Below are 25,967 nucleotides of genomic sequence, written 5' to 3' on the forward strand. Positions count from 1 at the left end.
TCATCCCAAAAGCGCGGGGGATGGAGGTCCTCCAGTTTATCATAAACCAACCCGAGCACATAAGTCCTATATGGAGGTCTTGGTTTATCTCCCGAATGGGGCCCAAGCAAATAGGACTGGAGCATCAAATCGCCACCGGGATTTCATCTCCTTCCTGTGTAAAGCATTGCAGTATATACTAACCCATCCCTTTGCAGGATCTAACCCATCCAAGTTGAGCTTGCTGATTTTAAAAAAACACCCAAGCGTAAAAAAAGCTCTATGCTGTATGTGAAGATACAGGCCAAGTTCGCGACAGCGTCGCTGATGTCCGTTTGAAAAACTAACTCCTGGCGCTCATTACAACCGCGCCTTCTCTCCAGACTCGTAAAGAGGGGGAGTTCGATCGCTTGCTGCTGCTCGTCTTTGGGCGCTTTCTGGCATGCAGAAGATTTCTGGCATGCAGAAGATTTCTGGCATGCAGAAGATTTCTGAAAAGCAACTATTTCACTTCGCGTGCGCAGCTGGTACAATTGTTTACGGAAAACCCTCAAGGGTTTGAAGCCAATCTCAGGGAGCCTCAAGCGGATCAGGATATGCGTCTTGCCATCGTGGCTGACTATCGCGTGCTTGCGAATAAAGTAAACCAACAGTTTCTCAGCAGGTATCCCTTTGAGGTGGTCGCTATCGCCATAGTCGACTTCGGCCATCCTCAGTTTCGCCTGATGAGGAGGATATTGCAGGAGATCAGACAGCATGCTCTTGCGGTACCGGGGTCAGGACAGAAGTTCCGTGATTTGGCGGCCTTGCTTGACACCTACTCTAAAACACCCGAGATCAAACTTATAAATTATGATCGTCATTTTACGCCTGGAAGCGTCAGAGTCAAGATGACTAGCGAGGCTGCCTTTATCAATGCGCTCCTCATTAACGGGAGCCGCATCACTAGCAAGTGTGTTGCTACATTGAACGCTCGAGGCCTTGTTCGCAAGATCCACTGAGCTTGATCCCTATATGGAAATACGCTTTGGACCGCCCCACCCGTACGCAGCTGGAGGTTGTTCTCACCTAAGCTCAGGCCGCCAAGCGATTTAGTATCATCGTTCCGATAGAGCTGCGACGATGGTGGGACGCCCTTCTGCGCGTATTACTCTGCAGGCGGAGAGGGGGGCCGGCGTATGGTCTACGCTTGACCCAGTTCTCAGCTCGAATCGAGTGCTTCGCATGAGGATCGCGGCTGCTGTAAACGATGTTGCGACAGTCCGGCTGAAAGTGAATGATGTCGAAAAGACAACTTTCGAAGTGCGCAAGCCACGCAGGCTGGTTTCAGCTTTCACAGTTTTCAACCCTGCATTAGAGATTGACGCGGGGGGCATTATTGGGTTTTCTTCAACATCTTCTACCTTAGGTTCGATAGTGACATTGCTATTGGAGCAGTATGACTTTGTGTGAGCCATCCGCGCCCCCTTCTGGTGTCGACGGCGCCTCTCTATCCTACGCTGCCTACTGCGAGCGATGCTGGAAATACGTACCGATTACAGGAGATTTCAGAGTTCGAAACAATTCAACTGACTCTTTCTCGAGTTTAGTACACAGTCCGCGATGTCCTCTTCTTCTAGCACGAAGCCTTTCCAGTTTTTCCTTCTCTTCAGTCGAAATTTTCGTAAGAAACGAGTATGAATGACTTAATTTCGTTAAAGATGCCCCACGTGCATGACAATTATGATGAAATTGTACGTCCATTTAATTAGCATACATGTGAGTGGTAATGTCAACTTTCATCAAGCCAAAAACCTTGTTTGCTAGTAATAAGATGTATAATATATGCACGTGGCTGTTTAATTTTAAGAAAAGATTGTAGCAAACATAGCATGCTCATGTTTATAAAATGGAGACGTTTTGTCAAATCATGTAAGATGCTTATTGCGTTGTAAGCGAGTGACCATTTCATTAATGTTTTATTATATTAACAACATTTCATGAAAATTTGACATTGTTGAAGACAGAAATATATCTTTAACTTATTGTTACATTTTGTCACATATAAAACTTGCTAACATGTTATCACATTTTCTTTTTCAGTTTCAACTTGTATAGATATAGGTTTTACGAACACCTCGATCTACTCTCGCTTACGTAAATATGGCCACTTTATCTCATAAGGGATGTAGTATGCAGTTCCGCATATCCATCGTTTTTTTTGTTGTGGGTTTTACTACGATCATCTATCTTTACAAAAATGAGTTTGTGATAAAATATGCTCCTGCATCTGAAACTACGTTTACTCATCAACCTGAAATAACGCCTACCAATAAATCTGAAACAACGTCTACTCGTCAACCTGAAACAACGTCTACTCATCAAATTGGAACAATTTCTATAATGAATCTAAAACAGTGTCTACTTATAAGTCCGAAACAACGTCTATCATTGCAATAAATATAACATCGTCTCCATTACGAACAGGTAAAATAGTTCTTTTGTTTTGGAGTAAATTTTTTGGTGCTTCACCCGCATCCTTTGAAGTAAACTTGCCAAAGGTGACAAAGAAGGCGAATGTCCTGTGGCCTGTGAGGTTACATCAGACCATAAGCGAGCTAAAGAAGCAAATGGATTTATTGTACATTCAAGAGATCCATATCCTCTACCTCCATCAAAAGATGTTCCCTGGATCCTAACGGGTATGGAAAATCCTGTTTATACTCCTATACTTTCTGACGGCAACTTTATGTCACAGTTTCAATTGTCGAGAAGCTATCGACTTGATTCTGATTTTCCTACACCACTCTTCACAAAGCCAAATTTAGATCCACCGGTTCCGTTTGAGAAAAAAAACGGGAGGAATTATTGCTACTCTTTCCAACTGCGAAGCTGTCAGGACAGCGTATATAAGACATCTCATGGAACATGTTCATGTCGATTCCTATGGTGGATGTTTACATAATAAAGATGGTATAGTAGGACGCTGGGCACCAAACTTTAGAGAAGCAAAACAAGATGTGGAAAAATTATACAAGTTTGTTATTGTGTTTTTCAACCAAGATTGTGATTACTATGTTGATGAAAAAATTCTTAATGCACTTAACGCAGGTGCAGTACCTGTGGTGATGAGCACGGATAAAATTAATGATTTTTTACCTGGAAATCTGAAAAATGCCATTATCAATGTCCGAGAATTTAAGTCACCCAAACAATTGGCGGAGCGACTTAAGTTTCTAATGAACAACAAAACTGAGTATAATAAGTTCTTGGAATGGAAAGTAAAAGGCTTAGGTCATATTAACGACACTGTGATTGGAAGATTTTGGGAAAGTAAATTTAGACAATGGTGTTATGTGTGCCAGGGAGTATCGGATGGAAAAGGGCACAAAGAAGGTCTTAAACCTGACTTTTGTAAAACAAGAGAATATGAAGACTGGGGAATTACACCGTAGTGACCTTGGTACACATGACGGACTGGCCGCAAAGATGAATGAAATTATAGAAACAATTTACTGCATGTAAATGATATGTACCGAGTTAGTAAGGAATTAAAACGTTTGATATCTGCATTGTTTTCGATTTTGAGTATAAGAAAATTGGACAAACAATGTTCTAAACTCGTTTATTTTGTTTAGATGCAATAAGTCGACCAACGCATTTTGTACACTCAGGCCCAGTATTACGAAGGTACCTACAATGCTTTGTAGGAACAATTCCAAAGTATTTATCTTAGACTTTGAAACCCGTGATGGTTTATTGTTTGTGATATCGTAACTTTTTAGAAATCTGGAGGCACCATTTGAATTTGGTCGTAACGCTTACCAACTTGTATTTGCTATCTTCTAGTAACAACACTTCCTTCTGTAGTGGTTCAGAGTTCGTTGAAAAATAAATTTTAGCTCGTCAATTTTTATTCATAGTACTTTCAGAAAAACACTAGTAGTCATGAATTTGTAAAGAATATAATTTTAACAATGCACTTAATTATCTCTAAGATGCTTAGAAATGCAAATTTACGCCAAAATTTGTTGTAGTAATTTATCTTGACATTACCATAGATGGGCCACCTACTTTCTTCACCCATAATAGTTGCTGGCTGGTGCATTTTTGGCCATAAAATTTATTTTGATATTGAATTATAGCTTTTGTTATCACATAAACAAAAAAGATAATGAACTAATTGCTTCCTCTTTTCTCAATCGATGCAAATATTTTAGCTATTTTTCGTTATCTCCAGAACACAGCGTGTGTTACTTTGTATTCAGTTTACTTAGGACTATAACGGACTATTTTCCATTTCATTTCATCGATTTGCACAACAAAATTTTGTAAATACAACTAACGTTGTGTTTGGTGCGCATAACCTTTCTGTTTTTTATTTTATTATGTTGAAATTTAACAGCTGGAGACATTACGCAAGCATAAGCTTCGCAGAATTTGGCAAACATCAAATATATATCGTTTGAGAGAATACTACACTGTGATGAGACTTGATGCACTGTGCTTGTATTTAAACATTTAAACCAGTGTTGATATGTATGTAGCAAATTGTCATTATGTAACCGTGCTTATCTCACCTATCGTTTATATTATATTTCCTAAATTACGTTTGTACTCTATAGACCATATATTCCTCTCAAAGATATTATTCAACAAGGCATGACATGTGAGTTCGTAATTATTGCAAGTGAATACTAGTAACTATTCTTCGATACAATAAATTTCACACGGGTAACAACACGGACTAATTAACCTAATGATACGAGATACGAATATACTGGATTCGTAAATTTAATGTGGAGAAATGAAGACATGTGGAGAAGGATTTACGGCAATTTACACGATGTACTTTGGGAAACTATGGAACAATTTAATATTTTGATAATATTACTTTTTGTGTCATATCGCTCAGTACATCAGATTGTATTTTTATTTCATAATAAAAAAAAATCGCCAGAAAAGTTCCTGCTATTTGCCTACGAGTCCAAGATTTGGGGTGTATCACCCCTTCTCCCAGACGTATTGGCCCTGATTGTGCTGTCTGCATTGGATTTTAAAATCCTGCAACAGGACTTTATTGCACTAACTCCATGTTCACACGTATACATATTTTTAAAAATACGGAGATTTTTCCTCCGTTTCTGAACAGATTTGCGACCACACATAGCGTATTTGAATCGTTTCCACCTGTCCACACGTATGCACAAAACCAGACAAATTTGCGTCCACACATAGCGTATTTAAATCGTTTCCACCTGTCCACACGTATGAACAAAACCGGACAAATTTGCGACCACACATAGCGTATTTAAATCGTTTCCACCTGTCCACACGTATGCACAAAACCGGAGAAATTTGCGACCACACATAGCGTATTTAAATCGTTTCCACCTGTCCACACGTATGCACAAAACTGGACAAATTTGCGTCCACACATAGCGTATTTAAATCGTTTCCACCTGTCCACACGTATGCACAAAACCGGAGAAAATTCAATACTTGTAATCTCTTAGCATGTGTATTTACTTGTAATAAGGGATTCTTCAAGCTTTTGCATCATCGAATTTGTTAATTACTCAACGATTTATTATCAAAAACATATAGAATACAAACGAAATACTAAGCTTTAATAGCTTACGACTACATGTTCTCAAATTCAGTCACATGACCATATCAATGACGCATGCGTAATTAAATTAATAACTAATTAATAAAATAGAGACTTTGTCGTGGTGACAAATCTGAAAATCGTTCTAAAGATCGCAAATACCATTGTGAATGGTAAAAGTAATAATTTAATAGTGAAATTAAACGACACAATGCATTTTGGGAGACCACTCCTTAGATGTCAACGTCTGCTAAATAAAAATTTAAAATCTACCGATATTTGTAAAGCCAAGAAAGAATGTACGTCATCTCCAAATGGGGAGATGACGCTCAAAACAAAGATAAATTGAAAACATAATCCTTTTGCAAGGACGGGATTGGTTAACTTAATTAAAACAGCTTCTATGACGCGTAACTGAAAGAATGAATGGCATTTCTTAATGATTCTAAAATTGTTGTATGAATAAGAATCAGCACAATGGGAGTTATTCAAGAGACGTTTACCTATCGCAGAGTCACATTAAACTAATTTTTCTCACAATCACGTTTTGGTTGTTGTCTTGATGGAATCGTTCTATTTCTGATTGAAGTTGGTACATGATGTTTGATCCTATCACCTAACCTTTGAGACGTTCTAAGAGTTCAGAATACGTCACTTGACTCTTTGTGCTGTTTGGAATAGATAGGATTAGAAGTTAGATGTCTAGTTGGAACAAGTTGTTGAATAGTGTTGAACATGGTATGAAGAGTATAAAGGCAAAGATTTTTATTTTCAATTCACCGAAAAAGCAGACTAAAGCTTACAATTGTTTGTAAGATGCGATACTTTTTAGTTTTATTGATCATGTACGAAAATAAATGATGATAGACGGGAAAGGTATGCCTTGGGATTTATTAAGACTTATATCATATTATTATAAATATTTATATTGTGTATGATATTATTTCTAGGTGATTACGATGCTCTACAAACATGGCCATTTCAAAAGAAGATCACAATGATAATAATGGATCAACGAAATGTTGATCACATGATTGATGCTTTTCATTCAGATCCTCAAAGTTCCTTATTTCAGCGACCAGAGTCTGATTTGAATCCATTTGGATTGCCAGTTCTAATTTCGCTGATAGAGAGTTTAAGCATTCTTCCGTTCATTAAAGAGGATACAAGGTTTATTAAGTTAATAATTTAATGAACAAAAAATCTAAATACACCCGCTCCTGCTTCTCTATCTTAGACACTGAAAATATCTCAATTCTCTATTAATCTTAAATTAGCTTTATACTTAGGCAAACGCAACCCGACCTAAACATGTTGCAAACAACTCTCCTAGCTCTTTCACGTAATTTTCAGTTGTCTATACAAAACGCTATTTGTTGTAAAGCACTCAATAGTGTTTATATAAGTTTTTTCTTGTTTCCTTCGGGTCAGCATATCCACAGTAAAGGAATATACAACAGTAGGGCCACTTCGCTTTGCAATTGGCTGCTGTATATTTAATTAGTTTACTGGCTGCCCTTTGCCATATCGTCAATCCTATTGGTCACAAAATGCAATTTACTGGCTGCCAATATGGTAGTCACATGCGTAATAAGATATGCGTGGCACGAAAAAACTCAATGGAGTGGTCTTGCTTTATAGTCCAGCTGTTAATGACGAAATTCCTCACTTTGATGATACAAGGATGAAACTTTCTCACATTCTTACTATGCCTAGTAACACAAAATTTTGATATAGGGCCAGCCCATATTTTACATTTAAAACGAGTTCTGCGAATGTCGTGTTTGATGACGTCATCGGTAGTAAAAAAAATAAAGTTCAGAGAAATCTGCAATTTCCCTGTATATTCTTATACAACAGCTAAAGACGATAAAAAAAACTATATTACAACTTTTGCTTTTGAGCAATACATTCTGAAATATTCTACATTAAAAGTGTTTTAAAAGTGCTGACTCAGCACTTTTGTTTAGTGCTGTTGCTCTTTCTTAAATACATTGGAAAAGCGCCTAACGAAGAACAGTAATATTAAAATAATTTTAATGCCCTCATGTTATTGACAATCACCCCCACAATCACACAAACGAGTACAAACTAAATGTGCTTTGACGCATTTACAACGACTAGAACATGAACTTTTGCATCCGCAACGAATAAGTTCATAACAGGCATCTTTAACTTGAGGGAGATTTGTCCACTTTGGTAACCAAGAATTTTCATCACGGTACCAGCCCCAACCTGACGGAGTTGGTATAACCTGCTCTTTCAAGCAGCACTGCCCCAGAAATATCCACCTTGCAACAATGCACGCTTAGTGTGCTGGAGCAACGCTTCTTGGTTGGTGGAATGTTATCCAGTGTTCTGGACTTTTGGCAAACAACTCTTGTCTAGCTTCATTGACTCTGGTGAGATTACTTGTACGATCGTATAAGAGGACCACATATCACTCAATCACCTGCAAAACATTATATGAATCATAATAGGGACCTTATTTGATAGATAATACATGCCTTTGGCGGTTTCTGAATTACCTGCAAGGACGAACAATCAATCCTTTCTGGCAACAAATTTAGCTCTTGCAACGCTAATGTTAGCTCTGGAAATACATTCCATACATCCCATGCAGTTTTCTTTCCTCGACCTCCAAAAAAGGAAACAGTATCACACCCCGTAAATGCGTGAAACAACGGTAGAACAGATGCCTTGTCAGGTCCGATAGTCGATGCAATTGTATGCGCGGGAATATAACGCGAGTGCTTTCCTGTGCCATAAAGAATCCATAATTCTTCTGCTTTGATGTTTTTCACAATCGAAATGGCCAGTATCAATACGTCAGTATCATTTGTTCTTACAACAATCCTCTGGTGGCCGCAGTCACTTGCATCGAACACGTGCACCATCAATCGTGTGTCAGCCTCTTCATGATTACATGGTTCCAACATTGATACTTCGGTTCTTTTAGGGAAGCACAAGACCTTTTCTTCAAATGTACTGTAAATTTCTCTTCCTTCTGGAATCTGCTGGGAAATAACTTTCTGCGCTAAGAAATTGAATAGATCCATTTTGTTGGCATCTACGCGCAGGAAGCCCTTCCAGTCAGTAGGGATACCTGCTGTCGATGAAACCTTGCGGCGTTGACCAAAGCCTCTCTTCTCCCGTGCGTTTTTTCAGCGAATCCTCTTTGTATACATCCCATACTAAATTCAATTCTTTTAGCTGATTGAAATTGCTTTAACACATAAGGAAGGAAAGCAAACTGAGCGTACTCTTCGAACGTTTCCCAAGTTCCAGGTGAAATCATTTGAACAACAACAGCCCCGTCTAAAGTAATAACATCGGGAGTTGGTGACTGAACTTTGGTAATGGGCTCGATACACTTTGTAAAGTCTGCTTTATTACCAGTACGCAAACTTCCTGCTTGTGAGAGATGGGGCCATGGTTGGTTCTCATATTTAAAGAAATCATCGAGATCACCACTTCGATTTTGACTGGCTATATACAATCTTGAAATTAAAGCACAGTCTAGTTTCAGAGTTTGCATATTTACTTTATCTTTTGACGAAACTCTTTTTCTTCCTGTCCTTACTCAGGTCTTCCTTTTGAACGAGATGTCGCACATGTTTAAGCCAGTCTTCCTCCAGATCTTGCCTTTCGTTGACGGTGGTAGACACAGTTTGCATAACGGTATGAAGTGGAGGGGCATAAAGTTCGCCACATGTTAGAGTCACTGGTGGGACATTACAAAATGATGGTGGAAGCTGTGAAATTTTTTTGGAACTAGAAATAGACGAATCAAATAAGTCTACTTCTCTACTCTCACCATTTTCATGAACTGTTGGATGCTGCACGAACGAAATTGCTGTACCGTGGAAAGAGACTTGTGCACTTGTGGAGCTGGGATTATGATCTATGTTGTCAACTGCTGCAGTTGTAAACAATCCTTTCCGTAACTTCGACGGGCAAACAACGTTATCTCTCTCGTACCTTGCTATTACTTTATTAGCAATGTCGGAAGAAACAGATAAAAGCCGATCGTACGAGATGCACAATCCCAACTTGAAAAAAGCGTCGATAAGTGATTTATCTCTCGTAGTTCCATAAATTTTGAGGGACGTATATATTGGTACGGGACATTCTTTTTCTCTAGTGTGATGAGGTCTTGACGCTTCACGCTCGCGTGATGTGCAATTGAAGACAATAAGTTGAGAGATGGTTAAGCAAGCTTGATTTGGATGTAAAATATGTTGCCAGCTCCGTCATCTTAAGCAAAACTAAACAATCTGATTCTAGTCGTTCTTCAATATAAGCAATAAGTTCAGCAAACGCTATCCCATCAAGACTTGGTCCTGAACGTTCAGCGTTTGTTGACGTCTCAGCCTTCATTGCCCTTGCTTGATTATAGAGAGAAATAAGACATTTAGGATGGTACTTTGCCTCCATTGCTACCATATTACGATTCGATACTTTTGCTATAAGTTGTCTGTCGTTTAGCAAAACAGCACATTCCCTAACTTTGCCGTCTATCTCAAGCGTTGAAGCTGCACGAAGGTTTGAAGAGTTGTCTGGTTTATCCCCGAAAATGCACTCGTTCTTTGAAACTGCAGGGAAGCTTGCTCTTCTGGCTTTAACTGGACTTCCTTTTTCGATTTCAGATGTTTGTTCTTCGTCTGTCTTCTCCGCACTTAAACTTCTTTTCAGGGCACGTTGCAATTTTGTATTGTTGAAAAGATCCCTACATGACTTATGCCATGATGCTTCGCGTTCTTTCAGCGTTTCTTCTATTCCATTACCTCTATCGAGACCCTTTACGTCTAAATTCACCGGGAACATATCAATTTTAATAAATTCTTGCAGATTTTTCGCAAATGAGGTGTACCCAACTCCTGCATCCTTTCTTTTTGAATTTGATGGACATTGTAGACGTTCTGCAGTGTCTTTTTGACAAATTATGCATAGTTTCCAGTCCATGAGTTATATAATATTCTACAAGGGAAGCAGTTATTGACACTACATGTGCATGCCTTGTTGTGTGTACATCTTGATCAAAAGAATCTTCTAGATTACATTGAACACGCAAATTTTTTGTTGCAACGGGTGAGAACTTGAAACGCGATGAAAGAGTGAGTACTGCTATTGACGTAAAGAAAGCTCGACTTTCCTTTACGTCATTGTAATTACCAATGTAATTACCAATAGTATAAATAACATGTAAATAATAAACTCTAATAGATAGCGTAAATATACACCAGTGATGTACTTGTGTAGCTTGTTTAGCTTGTAAAATAAAAGGTTTAAAACAAAGAGTGTTAGTGAACCAGCCAAGGAGCGGAATCCTCGACACACGTCATTACAATCTTAAAGCAAAGTTTTACAACAAGAACAAGTAAGGACATAGTAATAGATTACTTTATGGTTGGTCAGTGCGTACGATTTTATGCACGAGTTGAGAATCAATTAGGTTATTCTGAATGCTAACACAAGTAAGGTAATATATCTTAAAGAAACTTGAATGTTCTTCATTGTTTCGATACGATTTATCATTGCACTATGCTGAAAGCCGGAAGGGCACATTGTTATACACTTTATATATAAGTTTGAAAATTTGTAATCCAGGCATTGAATATATAAAAGATAAACGTTTCTCCGGATTTTAAATGATTTTTATTGAGCTTTCGACTCGTTGCTTCGAGCCTTCATCAGAATGAGGATATTTATTTACACGTGCTTTTAGCTTGGAGACGTTTAGAGCGTCTAATTGGATTAGTGGGTGGATTAATGTGATTGGATGGATATCTTTATATATATATAAACCGTATATATATATATAAACCGTATATATATATATAAACCGTATATATATAAACCGTACTTTATATATATATAAACCGTACGTCCTGTGTCCCAAGTGCAGGAGTCACCATTTTACTATGGTGATAGCCGGAGGGCACATTGTTATACACTTTGTATATAATATATATATATATATATATATATATATATATATATATATATATAGTGCTGACTCAGCACTTTTCAGAATATTCCATGCACAATATTTGGGAAAGTATTGCCCAAAAGAAAAGTTGTAATATAGTTTTCTATCGTCTTTAGCTGTTGTATAAGAATATACAGGAAATTGCAGATTTCTCTGAACTTTATTTTTTTTTACTACCGATGACGTCATCAAACACGACATTCGCAGAACACGTTTTAAATGTAAAATATGGGCTGGCCCTATATCAAAATTTTGTGTTACTAGGCATAGTAAGAATGTGAGAAAGTTTCATACTCGTATCATCAAAGTGAAGGGTTAGGTGGTTTTTTTGTCATAACAGCTGGACTACTATATTCTCTATACCGTGGCATTGTTATGAAGTATGTCCCCATGTTTACTTTGTAACACGGGCTCAAATGTACGTTTGGTCATATCATAACTACAGTTTTGTACTTTTGTCATTTTGTTTCATTAGAATCGAATTTTTCTACATTTGAAGCGTTTTCTTTCTCAAATTATTTCATAACACAAACAATATTTACAAAGAATCATCTTACGTGTGTTGTGTTTCCTTATTTTATATGACAACAATGCTATTGTCATTCTTCAGGTCATTTAGAACTTTTGATTTCGTCTTTTGAAAATAAAACTAGGATGGCTGTAGCTGCGAAGACCAGATAGTGCGATGTCTTTCATTCGAGTTTTTACGGATATATAGTGAAAACCAGAGTGTTCATAGATGCTTTCATTATGAGTTGCGGCGAAGAATTTATCGAAGGGTGCGAGAAAATTACAGTGGTTTAACTTAGTAGGTGGAATGGCAAAATTTAAACACTTAGAAAGGATTTCTTTTTCTTTGTTGGTGATTAACCTGTTCGAGAATTGAGCACCACTTTGTCGGGGTTGATTTGAATGTTATTGTCGTTCTTAGCGCAAAGGTGAAAAGGCTTTCGATCTTGTATGCATTGGTGTTGGTTTAATTTCTTCGAGCTCTCACGATCTGAAACATTCTTGAAATGTATAAAGTCTAGTGTAGATACGGATGAAGCCAGATGAGAATGGGTCGTTGTCACTTGTGCAGATAGCACGCGTATACTAGAGTGTTTGTCGTTTATTTCTTCGAGGAGTACTTTGCTTTGACATTGACGATAGGCGCTAGAATTACGCAGACGGCGATTTGCAACCTTGAACCACAAGAAACGTGGTATTTCTCAACGCTTTTTACATGTTGTAAGGAATTTTAAGTTCAATTTAGCTTTACCAAGTTTGAGCTCGAGGCGTTGATACTTTCTGAATACTTTAAGCGTTTTATTGTCATATCGATTTATCAATATTGTTGCCAATGAAGTGCCAGGCGGGAAGCGGATTCTCAATATAAATATTAAAGCCCAACAAATAATTTTAAACATAGTCATAAACAATTTGGTTATATGAAATTTATTAAAAGAGTGACGTTTCGTCTTTACTCAAGACATCTTCAGATAATTAGTCTGAAGATAAGGACAATGCCGTTGTCATCCTTAATAAAACCGACTACAATAACAAAATGTCAGAAATCCTCTCCGATTCCTCAAAATTTGAACTCATAAGCGAAGACCCTGTGAAAGTCACCCTACAACGTGAAACCCAGGTGAAATCATTACTCAAACAACTCAAGAAAACGAAATCAATTGATGAATAAACTTACAATAAACTCTAACCGACTGGCTCACGCATAGGTATACTATATGGACTTCCAAAAATTCACAAACCAACCATTCCCTTACGACCCATTCTATCTTCTATAAATCTCGTATAAACTAGCTAAATGTTTCATTCTGCTGATTACACCCATCTCCACAAAGTCTTCCATGATAAAGGACTCATTCTCCTTCGTATAAGAAATACTTAACACTAACATCAACTCTATTAAAGTTGTTATGGCTAGTTTTGACGTAACTTCGATTTTCTCCAACATTCCTCTTCATGAAACAATCAATATCATCAGTGATCTTCTTTTTATTAACCATAAACAATTTCATGGACTCACCCGCACCGAATTCAGTAATCTACTAACGCTATCTATTAATTGCAAATTTATGTTTAACGACCGCTTATACCACCAAATTGATGGTGATGCTATGGATAGTCCTTTTGGCCCCCTTTTTGCCAACATTTCATGTATTTAAAACTGTCCCCACAAATTCAAACCTGTTCTCTACATACGATATGTCGATGACTGCTTCCTTCTTTTTAAATCACTTGATCACGTTCCTGTCTTTTTAGAATACATCAACCATCAACACCCCAACATCACGTTTACCTCTGAGACGGAAAATAATGGACGACTACAGTTTTTAGACATGTAAATTTATCGCTCAAATGACAAATTCACCACCTCTGTATATCATAAACCCACATTCACCGGTCTTTTCACAAACTTTTACAGCTTTATCCCACTTTCTTATAAACGCAACTTCATCTTTGGCCTGTTACACCGCTTGTTCAACCTCAGCTCTAGTTATGAGACTATTCATGTCCAAATTGAAACCACCAGAAAAGTATTCAAACTCAATTGCTATTTAACTAATATATTCGACCACATTGTCCGTCGTTTCTTTGACGCAAAATTCGAAAAACACCTGTCTTTTGTCCCAAAGAAAATAGTGTATTTTGTCTCTCATTCACCGGCTGTCACTTGTTACAAATCCGCACACAAATCAATCGTCTCTACAACGCTGCTTTCCTCATCTCAATGTCAGATTCGTCTTTCATACCCCACACGAATCTCTTCATTTTTCCAGTTAAGGATAAAATTCGCAAGTCTCTGAGGTCTGGTGTTGTTTATTTATGTGTCGATGCTGTTGCGCATCGTGTGTGGGTCAAACCACACGCCACTTACACACCAGAATCACGAAACACTTGGGGGTCTCTCCTTTGACTGGAAAACGCTTACTATCCCATTAATGTCAAGTATTCTTTTTCATAGTAACTCCTCAAACCACCCTGCTTTCCCAGACGGTTTTAAAATCCTCTCATCCGGCTCCGACACAATGAACCTCATGATCCACGAAAGCCTCATCATCTCAAGCTAAAACCTTCACTTAACGCCCAAGGCAGATCCATCCCTCTGAAGCTTTTCTAGTCTCAACACCTCACCCTAACTATACATAACATCACACTTACACATTCACAGTAATCTGATACCTCTAACTATGTAAATAGCTCGATATTATATCTTTTCATTGAATTTTAAGTACTTTTCTTACACTGAAACAATCATTACTGACTTATAATCACTTAAATGAAAACAAGGCATCTTAGGACCCGTCCACACGTATCCGGATTCGTAAATATCCGCAAATATTTTGTTGCGGTTACACTTATCGTCCACACGTATCCAGCGAAACGCCAGTGCCTTTTTAAAGAATTTTACTTGAAAGCGCGATTCTCTTACAAAAAAATTTCCATTGTATTGTATAATTTATAGTAGTTAGCAACCGCAGTACTTGCGAGAGTAATGGCGGATCTGACGTAAGCGCATAAAAAATCTGGGACACATCGCACCCCTGAGTTGGCCTTCTGTTCATTTCCTATTCTGTGCTTTAACGTAAGTCAGGTCCATTTCACTTTACCTAAGTAGGGTAGGTTAGGATTCATTAGACCTTAATGAATTTATAAGCTAAATATATTTAATTAATAAATAGACCTCTTAATCTCGTAGAACACACGTGATCATGCTATAACCCTTACCACAGTATAAGAATATACAGAAGAGTCATTCTTGTCGGAATCTTTGATGATTTTGTATTCATTATTCAGTATTGACGTCATGTAATTTTAATGGTTGTAAACAAGTGAGAAATCCTAATCATCTGGCTAGAATAATGGCCGTCACGAGAACGTTGTACACCTGAGTGACCCTTCTGTATAATCATTACTCTGTGCCCAAATCTTTCAAACTTTAGTTGTCAATATATGAGACCACGTCTTGACCACGTTAAACGCGTTTAAATATAAAAATCGTTAGAATCTTACGATGTCGTTATGCAAAAAAGCGATGCATGATGTTGTGAAGTAAGTTAGGATTCATAAGACCTTAATCAATTTAGAAACTAGATTTTAATTTTGACCAAATCTTCATTGAATCTTGCAGTTATATCTTGATACGTTAAGGTCCTGAGAATGGTTTATAGGCGTTCTCATTGACGTCACCAACATCTTCAAGCCCAAAATCAATATTAGCGTAGAATCATGACTATGCAGAATTGCCAACGTGTTCTTACAACGGCCATTATTACAGCCAGTTGATTAGGGTTTGTTACTGGTTTCCAACCATTACATGACATCAATACTTAATAATGAATTCGAGAATAACAGCACAGTGGATGGCAGAAGTTTGCTCGACAGTTGTGAAAGAGCCAAAATTACAACCTCTTTCTGGGGAAGTGATATTACCTCGTACAGCCAATAGACAAGAAGAAGCGAGACTAGATATTCGTGCTAAAGGTTTTTGGTCTAGACAGCAAGATGCATTTTTTGATGTAAGGGTATTTTACCCAAATGCGTCGAGCTACCAAAACACCAATCTACCTGCACTCTATCGTCAGCATGAGATGGCTAAGAAAAGGGAATATGGTGATCGAGTAAGAGATTGAATATGCTGCTTTTTCATCACTGGTCTTTTCAACATCAGGTGGTATGGGGAAAGAGACTGCAATTGCTTATAAACGGCTAGCTGATCTGCTGGCAAAAGAGAAAGCTGCAATATGGCATCACGCTAGCGTGGATGCGTTGTAAACTGTCTTTCGCACTGATTAGGTCAGCAATTACTGCGATACGAGGAAGTCGATCTGCCTCAACTCGCGAACATACTTTAAATATTGACCTAGGTTATTGGGAAAGTTGTCTTTGACTGTCCCTTTATCATGGATATTTTAAACACTGATTTTAGTCATATTTGATTCAGATTTTTTTAACATTTATATTTGTAATAGATAATAATAATCATAATAAAATACGTTCCTTTTCATTAAAATTACATGACATCAATACTTAATAATGAATTCGAGAATATTTTGACTTTAGACATGACTTTGGATCATTTTGAAGGTTGGGAAAAAGTCAAAAACCCTAATAAACTGGCTGTAATAATGACCGTTGTAAGGACACGTTGGCTACCTGAGTGACCCTTCTGTATAGTCATGATTCTGTGCTAATATACTGTGAGAATGGTTTAAGGCGTTCTCATTAACGTCACCAACATCTTCAAGCCCAAAATTATAATATTAGCGTTATTTAATAGGCTGAATATGTTTAATTAATAAATAATTGACGTAATATCACCGAAAAATAGTCAATTTTTACTAGCATTTCATATATATTAATGTAGGGAGAGCATAGTTCTTTTGTTTGACAACAATAATTTTTGTTTTTAAAAATTAGATTTAATAGATATCCCGTAATTTGTTCAAGCAAAAACTGTGAGTTTTAACCCTCTAGAGGCAGTTGATGCTCACAGGCAACAATCACCAAACAAGATGTTTACGAACTTTTGAAAAGGCACGGCTCCCTGAGGGTTAAACAATCATGTTGAATAAATACATATAATGACATGCTTAACACTATTTATAAATATACTATTCACTTCAAGCCACATATAAACCACGAGGCGTCATGGAAGGCAGATGTTGTTCATATAAGATGGAACAAAACTTTACACATAAACGACAAGTATAATGATTTGTAATTGTGTCATGCAAAATAAAGTTGTTGCCTTCAACTCTCCTTGATGACAAGTTACCGAAACATGTCTCATTTAATTGCAGATGTATTTAAACGTGTTGATAAAAAATCAAGACCGCCAATATCTGAATGCTACTGAACAAGGACATACCGCACATATTTAAACATTTGAAAGCCACGATGTACAGATATATACCCTCAGTACCACGTCGTAAATGTTGATAGCAGCAGCAAAAGAAATTTGAAAGGAAAACCCTTATGAAATGTGTGACACACGTAGCTACTTGTTTCGATATCATTTATGACAATACATCCTACGGCCTGAAACTTCCAATGTAAGTGACTATCTTGTGAAAATCTCAATTCATTGATGCTACTGATTTTTTGTTTGTTTCTTCAATGTCACATTAGTTATAACTGAATATATGCAATGAATACAAATACACTAAATTTGCTATCTGTCTCCAATGCTATATGTGGTGGAATGCATAGAACTGCAGTTTTCATAGATTAAGGTTTAGACTTGCAATGAGCGAGAGCCGTAACTGTTTTTTTGCTCGTTTTTCTACGACTGTCTACTATATTTTTAGTAGTAGAAACTCGGGGAAAACAGAACGCCCTAAATTCTCTCCTAACATTAACTTAGCAACATATAATTACAAGATTCAATGAATATTTGGACAAAATTAAAGTCTAGTTTATAAATTCATTATCGTCTCATGTATCTTACCCTACAACACCATGCATATTTGCTTTGCATAACGACATTAAAACGCAAAAAAAAGTAGATTCTAATGAATTTTTTGTTCAAATGCATAGAAGGATTACTCATTGTCTTTGTGAAAGGTGAAAAGCTCCTAAGGGGCCAATTACAAGAAAAAATTTTAGTCATGACTTGATTAAGCAAATGTTAACAACTCAAACTTAGTCACTTTAACGTTGAGGAAAGAAAGGTGAATTCTGTCTTTTTCCTGACAGATTACTGAAGTATGAGTTGCATGGAATAATCAACTAGTCTTAATGGCAGGCCTCGTAATATGAAAGCTTTCAATGTAAAATGCTTTAATAACGATGTTAAGCCTTTGATCGTTTGAAACTTGTTACATCTTTCAAACTTAATCGACTAAAGCTATTCGTGCAATGTTTGGTGAATGTTCTACCATTTGGATAGACCAACAGAAAACATATAACAATTTGCTCATTCTCAATATATCTGATTGTGAATTTAAAAACGCCAATTAACGTCATATGTAGATTTCTTTATCATGAAATGTCGTACATGTGTTTCATATTTTCTAGCTTATATTGTAGATCCCACATGGATGGAGTTGTGAAAATCCCTTTACCACCTGTGTCATTCACTTCAATTACTCTTACTAGTTTGTCATTACTCATGTGTCATGGTGATTCATGGCCAAAAATGTTCATATGCAGTTTGGATTCTTTGTGGATGTCAGTTGTTTGTTTATATGATGATGATGGGCCCCATTGTTATATGAACTCACCTGGAAGTGGTCAGCTGACATTCATAGAAGATCAAATCTGCACTAAGCATTCTTTGAGTGATGATATAACTGGGGTTTTGAAGTGAGCCCTTTCCTTCGCTTGAAATTACCATTAGAGTGCATTGTAAACAGTAATCTATCGAAATGGCGATTCATAATACGAGTAGCCCTTTTATTGGTTACGTCGATTAATTTGTGTATGGAATGGTATAAACATATTGAATGGACATTGCATAACGGCATTTGTACGTGTGAACATTAACATTGAGGTGATTGGACTATAATCTACGAAGATGGAAAACAAGCGAGTGGAAAAACATGATCTATGTCTTGTGGTTTGTAAGTTGAGTAGATAAGTATTAAAATTAACTTATAGCTATGAGTAACTGCATGAGAGATTCAAAAAGGATCCCGATGGTCTATTTTTATAATTTGAAACATAATCATGACGAACACCCATATTAGCTAAAAATGTCAATAAAGATGTCAACTGCTGTGAGAAAATAGCTGGCTTTCACTCGCTACTTTTACTAATTTTATTTAACGTTTATAAACAAATTGCAATTTGCAATTGCGGAAGTTACGATATACGTTACGATACGTTACGATATACACGTTACGATACACGTTACGATATACGTTACGATATACACGTTACGATATACAAGTTACGATGCGTTACGATATACATGTTACGATATACATGTTACGATATACGTTACGATATACGTTACGATATACATGTTACGATATACGTTATACGTTACGATATACAGGTTACGATATACACGTTACGATATACATGTTACGATATACACGTTACGATATACACGTTACGATATACGTTACGATATGCGTTACGATATACACGTTACGATATACACGTTACGATATCCGTGTTACGATATACACGTTACGATATACATGTTACGATGTTACGATATACATGTTACGATATACGTTACGATATACATGTTACGATACACGTTACGATATACATGTTACGATATACATGTTACGATATCCACGTTACGATATACACGTTACGATATACATGTTACGATATACACGTTACGATATCCACGTTACGATATACATGTTACGATATACATGTTACGATATACATATTACGATATACATGTTACGATATCCACGTTACGATATACACGTTACGATATCCATGTTACGATATACTTGTTACGATACACATGTTACGATATAAACGTTACGATACGTTACGATTACGTGCGTTATGATATACGTATTTTGATGAAGATACGATATACATGTTACGATGTTACGATATGCACGTTACGATATACGCGTTACGATATACATGTTACGATATCCGTTTACGATATACACGTTACGATATGCATGTTACGATATACGCGTTACGATCCATGTACGATATACGTTACGATATACATGTTACGATATACACGTTACGATATACGTTATGATGTCATGTTTGATATACATGTTACGATATACATTTACGATATAAACGTTACGATATACGTATGCGATATACGTTTTACGATATACATGTTACGATATACACGTTACGATATACACGTTACGATATCACGTTACGATATACGTTACAATATACGTTACGATATACATGTTACGATATACGTTACGATTCACGTTAATACGTTACACGATATACGTTACGATATACGTTACGATATCCATGTTACATATACACGTTACGATATACATGTTACGATATACGTGTTGCGATATACATGTTACGATATACACGTTACGATATACGTGTTACGATATACGCGTTACGATATACACGTTACGATATACGTTACGATATACACGTTACGATATACGCGTTACGATATGCGTTACGATATACGTGTTACGATATCCATGTTACGATATGCATTACATACGTGTTACGATGTCGCGTTATGATATCCATGTTGCGATATACATGTTACGATTATGTGTTGATATACACGTTACGATATACATGTTACGATATACACGTTACGATATCACGTTACGATGTACATGTTATACGATGTTACGATACATGTTACGATATACGTTACGATATACGTTACGATATACATACGATATCCACGTTACAATTATGCGCGTTACGATGCTCATGTTACGATATACGTTACGATATACATGTTACGATATACACGTTACGATATACACGTTACGATATACAGTTACGATATACACGTTACGATATACATGTTACGATATCACGTTACGATATACGTTACGATATACACGTTACGATATACATTACGTTACGATATACGCGTTACGATATAAATGTTACGATATACGTTACGATATACATGTTACGATATACATGTTACGATATACATGTTACGATATACAGTACGATATACGTGTTACGATATACACGTTACGATATACATGTTACGATATACATGTTACGATATCCACGTTACGATATACACGTTACGATATACATGTTACGATATACGTTACGATATCCACGTTACGATATACATGTTACGATATACTGTTACGATATACATATTACGATATACATGTTACGATATCCACGTTACGATATACGTTACGATATCCATGTTACGATATACGTTGATGCATTTATACAGATGTTACGATATACGTTACGATATACACGTTATGATCGCCATGTATTTACGATATGGATGTTACGATATACGTGTTACGATATTACGATATACGTTACGATATACACGTTACGATATACATGTCCATGTTACGATCATACGATGATACATGTTACGATATACACGTTACGATATACGTTACGATATGCACGTTACGATATACGTGTTACGATATACGTTACGATACACGTTATGATATACATGTTACGATATACATGTTACGATATACATGTTACGATATCGTTACGATATACATGTTGATATACGTGTTACGATATACGTGTTACGATATACACGTTGATATACCGTTACGATATACGTTACGATATACGTTACAATATACGTTACGATATACGTTACGATATACGTTACGATATACACGTTACGATATACGTTACGATATACACGTTACGATATACGTTACGATATCCGTGTTACGATATACACGTTACGATATACGTGTTACGATATACATGTTACGATATACATGTTACGATATTCACGTTACGATATACACGTTGCGATATACACGTTACGATATACGTTACGATATACACGTTACGATATACGTTACGATATACGTTACGATATACACGTTACGATATACACGTTACGATATCCATGTTACGATATACACGTTACGATATACATGTTACGATATACATGTTATGATATCCATGTTACGATATACGTGTTACGATATACGTGTTACGATATACGTTACGATATACATGTTACGATATGCGTTACGATATCCGTTACGATATACATGTTACGATATACATGTTACGATATACATGTTACGATATACGTTACGATATACACGTTACGATATACATGTTGATATCACGTTACAATATACACGTTACGATATACATGTTACGATATACACGTTACGATATACATGTTACGATATACATTTTACGATATACATGTTACGATATACATGTTACGATATACATGTTACGATATCCACGTTACGATATACATGTTACGATATACACTGTTACGATATACATGTTACGATATACATGTTACGATATACACGTTTACGATATACATGTTACGATATACGTTACGATATACGTTACGATATACGTGTTACGATATCCGTTACAATACGCGTTACGATATACATGTTACGATATACGTTACGATATACATGTTACGATATACATGTTACGATATACATGTTACGATATACGTGTTACGATATACATGTTACGATATCCACGTTACGATATACATGTTACGATATACATGTTACGATATACATGTTACGATATACATGTTACGATATCACGTTACGATATACACGTTACGATATACGATATACGTTATACACGTTACGATATACACGTTACGATATATGTGTTACGATATACATGTTACGATATACACGTTACGATATGCGTTACGATATACATGTTACGATATCCACGTTACAATACACGTTACGATATACATGTTACGATATACACGTTACGATATCATGTTACGTATACATGTTACGATATACATGTTACGATATACATGTTACGATATGTTACCGTTACGATATACATGTTACGATATACATGTTACGATATCACGTTACGATATACACGTTACGATATACGTGTTACAATACGTTACGATATCCGTTACGATATACATGTTACGATATACATGTTACGATATACACGTTACGATATACGTTACGATATCCATGTTACGATATACATATTACGATATAAACGTTACGATATACACGTTACGATATACGTTACGATATACACGTTACGATATACATGTTACGATATACACGTTACGATATACGTTACGATATACACGTTACGATATACACGTTACGATATACATGTTACGATATCCACGTTACGATATACACGTTACGATATACATGTTACGATATACACGTTACGATATACATGTTACGATATACACGTTACGATATACATTACGATATCCACGTTACGATATACGTTACGATATACATGTTACGATATACATGTTACGATATACATGTTACGATATACATGTTACGATATACACGTTACGATATACATGTTACGATATACACGTTACGATATACACGTTACGATATATATGTTACGATATCCACGTTACAATATACACGTTACGATATACATGTTACGATATACACGTTACGATATACATGTTGCGATATACATGTTACGATATACACGTTACGATATACATGTTACGATATACATGTTACGATATACATGTTACGATATCCACTTTACGATATACACGTTACGATATATATGTTACGATATACATGTTACGATATCCACGTTACGATATACACGTTACGATATACATGTTACGATATACACGTTACGATATACATGTTACGATATACACGTTACGATATACACGTTACGATATACGTTACGATATACATGTTACGATATACATGTTACGATATACATATTACGATATACACGTTACGATATACACGTTACGATATACATGTTACGATATACACGTTACGATATACACGTTACGATATACACGTTACGATATACACGTTACGATATACATGTTACGATATACATGTTACGATATACATGTTACGATATACATGTTACGATATACACGTTACGATATACACGTAAAAGCTGCGCTGTGAAAAAAGTGAAAGAGACCTACTAAGACTCCTGGATCTGACGGACCAGGACAATGCTTGAAAATCAGGTATTAAAGTTTTGTTCTTTTCAAAATACATAATTTTTTATTTTATTCATTCATTATACTGACATTTATAATGTGTTTTTTTATAGAGTAGCTATGTCTGTAATAACTAGACATTGAATGAACAATCAAGTTGGACAGAAGCACGAAGAAACAAGCGTCCTTATTGAAAGATTCCCACTTGTGACTTTCGTTGTACATACTATTAATCAGTATAACGCATTTTTTCATTCAACCGTTAAAAATTTCCGTAAAACTAAATTTTTACAATTGTCAAATTTTCGGACAAAACACACGAGTGAAAGCCAGTTATTAATGAAGGTCTTAATAAAGCAACATTGAAATTTTGATCGAATGAAGACTAGTAGACATCAAAAATAGTTTGTATGCAAGTCACGACGTCACTTTGGTCATTTCATTTTTCATTGTTATTGGTAGGTGAATGATCAGGTCGAACGTACTGAATGAATTTTTCATATGATTTATGTATGAGCTGCTATTAGTTTATATTTTTTGTCTATTCATTAAAATTTTTGTTAACACTCTGCACTCTTTCATTTTTTGTTCTCTACTAAAGTTTTCGTTTCTTTTGTTCAAACACAAAATATTGCGGTGTCAATAAATAGGGTAGTCAGCCGACTTTTTTGTCGCCGCTTTTTTTTGTCGCTTTGCGAATTTAAGATACGAACGACGTAGCTACGATCTGACTACGCTGCATGTTAAAGTAGATCATCGGGATCATTGAAAACAACAAAAATATGAAAAATCTTGAAAACAACAAAAATTTAAAGAAATTTTTCTAAATTTCGATTTTTTTATTGATTGGAGGGTTTTTCACCGGATCCACCGGTTTTCCCTCCCATTTCGTTTTGTTTTGGAAAAAAAACAGTGTCCACATTTGGGGCCAAGGAAGTCATTTATCATAACATTATTTATTGTATCTATCATGAATATTCATGTCTATTTTTATTTCTCGGCCTTTGGGTATATTTCCAAAACACTGCGTTTAATAAATACAATGACATATATTTTGAAAAAAAATATGTACGCAAGTTTTCTGTTCTGTCAGATCTTCTAAAACAATTTTTTTTAATCTTCTGCATCAACCGACTCAGCGAGAATATAAAATGATTTTATACAGTATGGAAGTGTGATTTTCGTACATAATGAAAATTCCATGATTCTTTCATTTCACTAAGAAGTTCTTTTTACTTAAAATATTGCATTAAACATGAGCAATGTGACGAATTTTTACATTACTCACGGTAATACGCTTAGCCCAATAATATTAGCACACACCATTCGACAATTTTCTCCCCAACCATGAAATGAGATGTTTTATGTATATACCAAATACATTCCCAATGATATAGAAAGAAATGATAACACTAAAAACAAAGATTAATCTTGATAGTAGATAGTTTGAGATTGAGATTTTTAAACTACAATGTGCTTCTTAAAGTCACTGCACATATGAGACTAACATTATCTTCATGACTAATTTGATTACATCCTTTACTGTTGTATCGACAGTGTTTTTTCTGATAGCTAAGTAATTATAATGCGTGCAGTTGATGTTTGAAATGTATTCGTAAGTTAAAATGGTTTATTTGATAACAAAGTTTCTTTATAATATGAAGTGACTTGTGTGAGAATATCCAAGTATGAAAGTTTTGATTAATGAATTTAAAAAATCCGTTTACAGTTTGCAAAATCGTGTCGTAACAATTGACATTAAAATCCTGTCTTAGATCAGTGATCATCTATTCCTGAGTTAAAACTTTTGAAAT

General features: G+C 35.9%; 1 protein-coding gene and 2 long non-coding RNA genes across 3 annotated transcripts; all 3 read left to right on the forward strand.

The window, feature by feature from the left end:
• Positions 1-1,101: 1,101 nt before the first annotated feature.
• LOC124451976 (alpha-(1,3)-fucosyltransferase 11-like) lies at positions 1,102-3,985 on the forward strand. Its single transcript, XM_047002572.1, is given in 3 exon segments — positions 1,102-1,387; positions 2,520-2,803; positions 2,805-3,985. Coding segments are annotated over 3 exon segments (1,179 nt in total). The 3' UTR covers positions 3,414-3,985.
• A 2,600-nt stretch (positions 3,986-6,585) lies between these two features.
• Positions 6,586-17,521, forward strand: LOC124451373. Its single transcript, XR_006950429.1, has 2 exons — positions 6,586-6,739; positions 17,369-17,521. It is a non-coding gene; the product is annotated as an uncharacterized LOC124451373 (long non-coding RNA).
• A 1,236-nt stretch (positions 17,522-18,757) lies between these two features.
• Positions 18,758-24,658, forward strand: LOC124451320. The gene is made up of 2 exons (XR_006950406.1): positions 18,758-19,125; positions 24,616-24,658. It is a non-coding gene; the product is annotated as an uncharacterized LOC124451320 (long non-coding RNA).
• Positions 24,659-25,967: the final 1,309 nt, after the last annotated feature.

The sequence above is a fragment of the Xenia sp. Carnegie-2017 genome, unplaced genomic scaffold (assembly GCF_021976095.1).
Source record: "Xenia sp. Carnegie-2017 unplaced genomic scaffold, XeniaSp_v1 HiC_scaffold_24, whole genome shotgun sequence".
Classification (NCBI taxonomy): Eukaryota; Metazoa; Cnidaria; class Anthozoa; order Malacalcyonacea; family Xeniidae; genus Xenia; species Xenia sp. Carnegie-2017.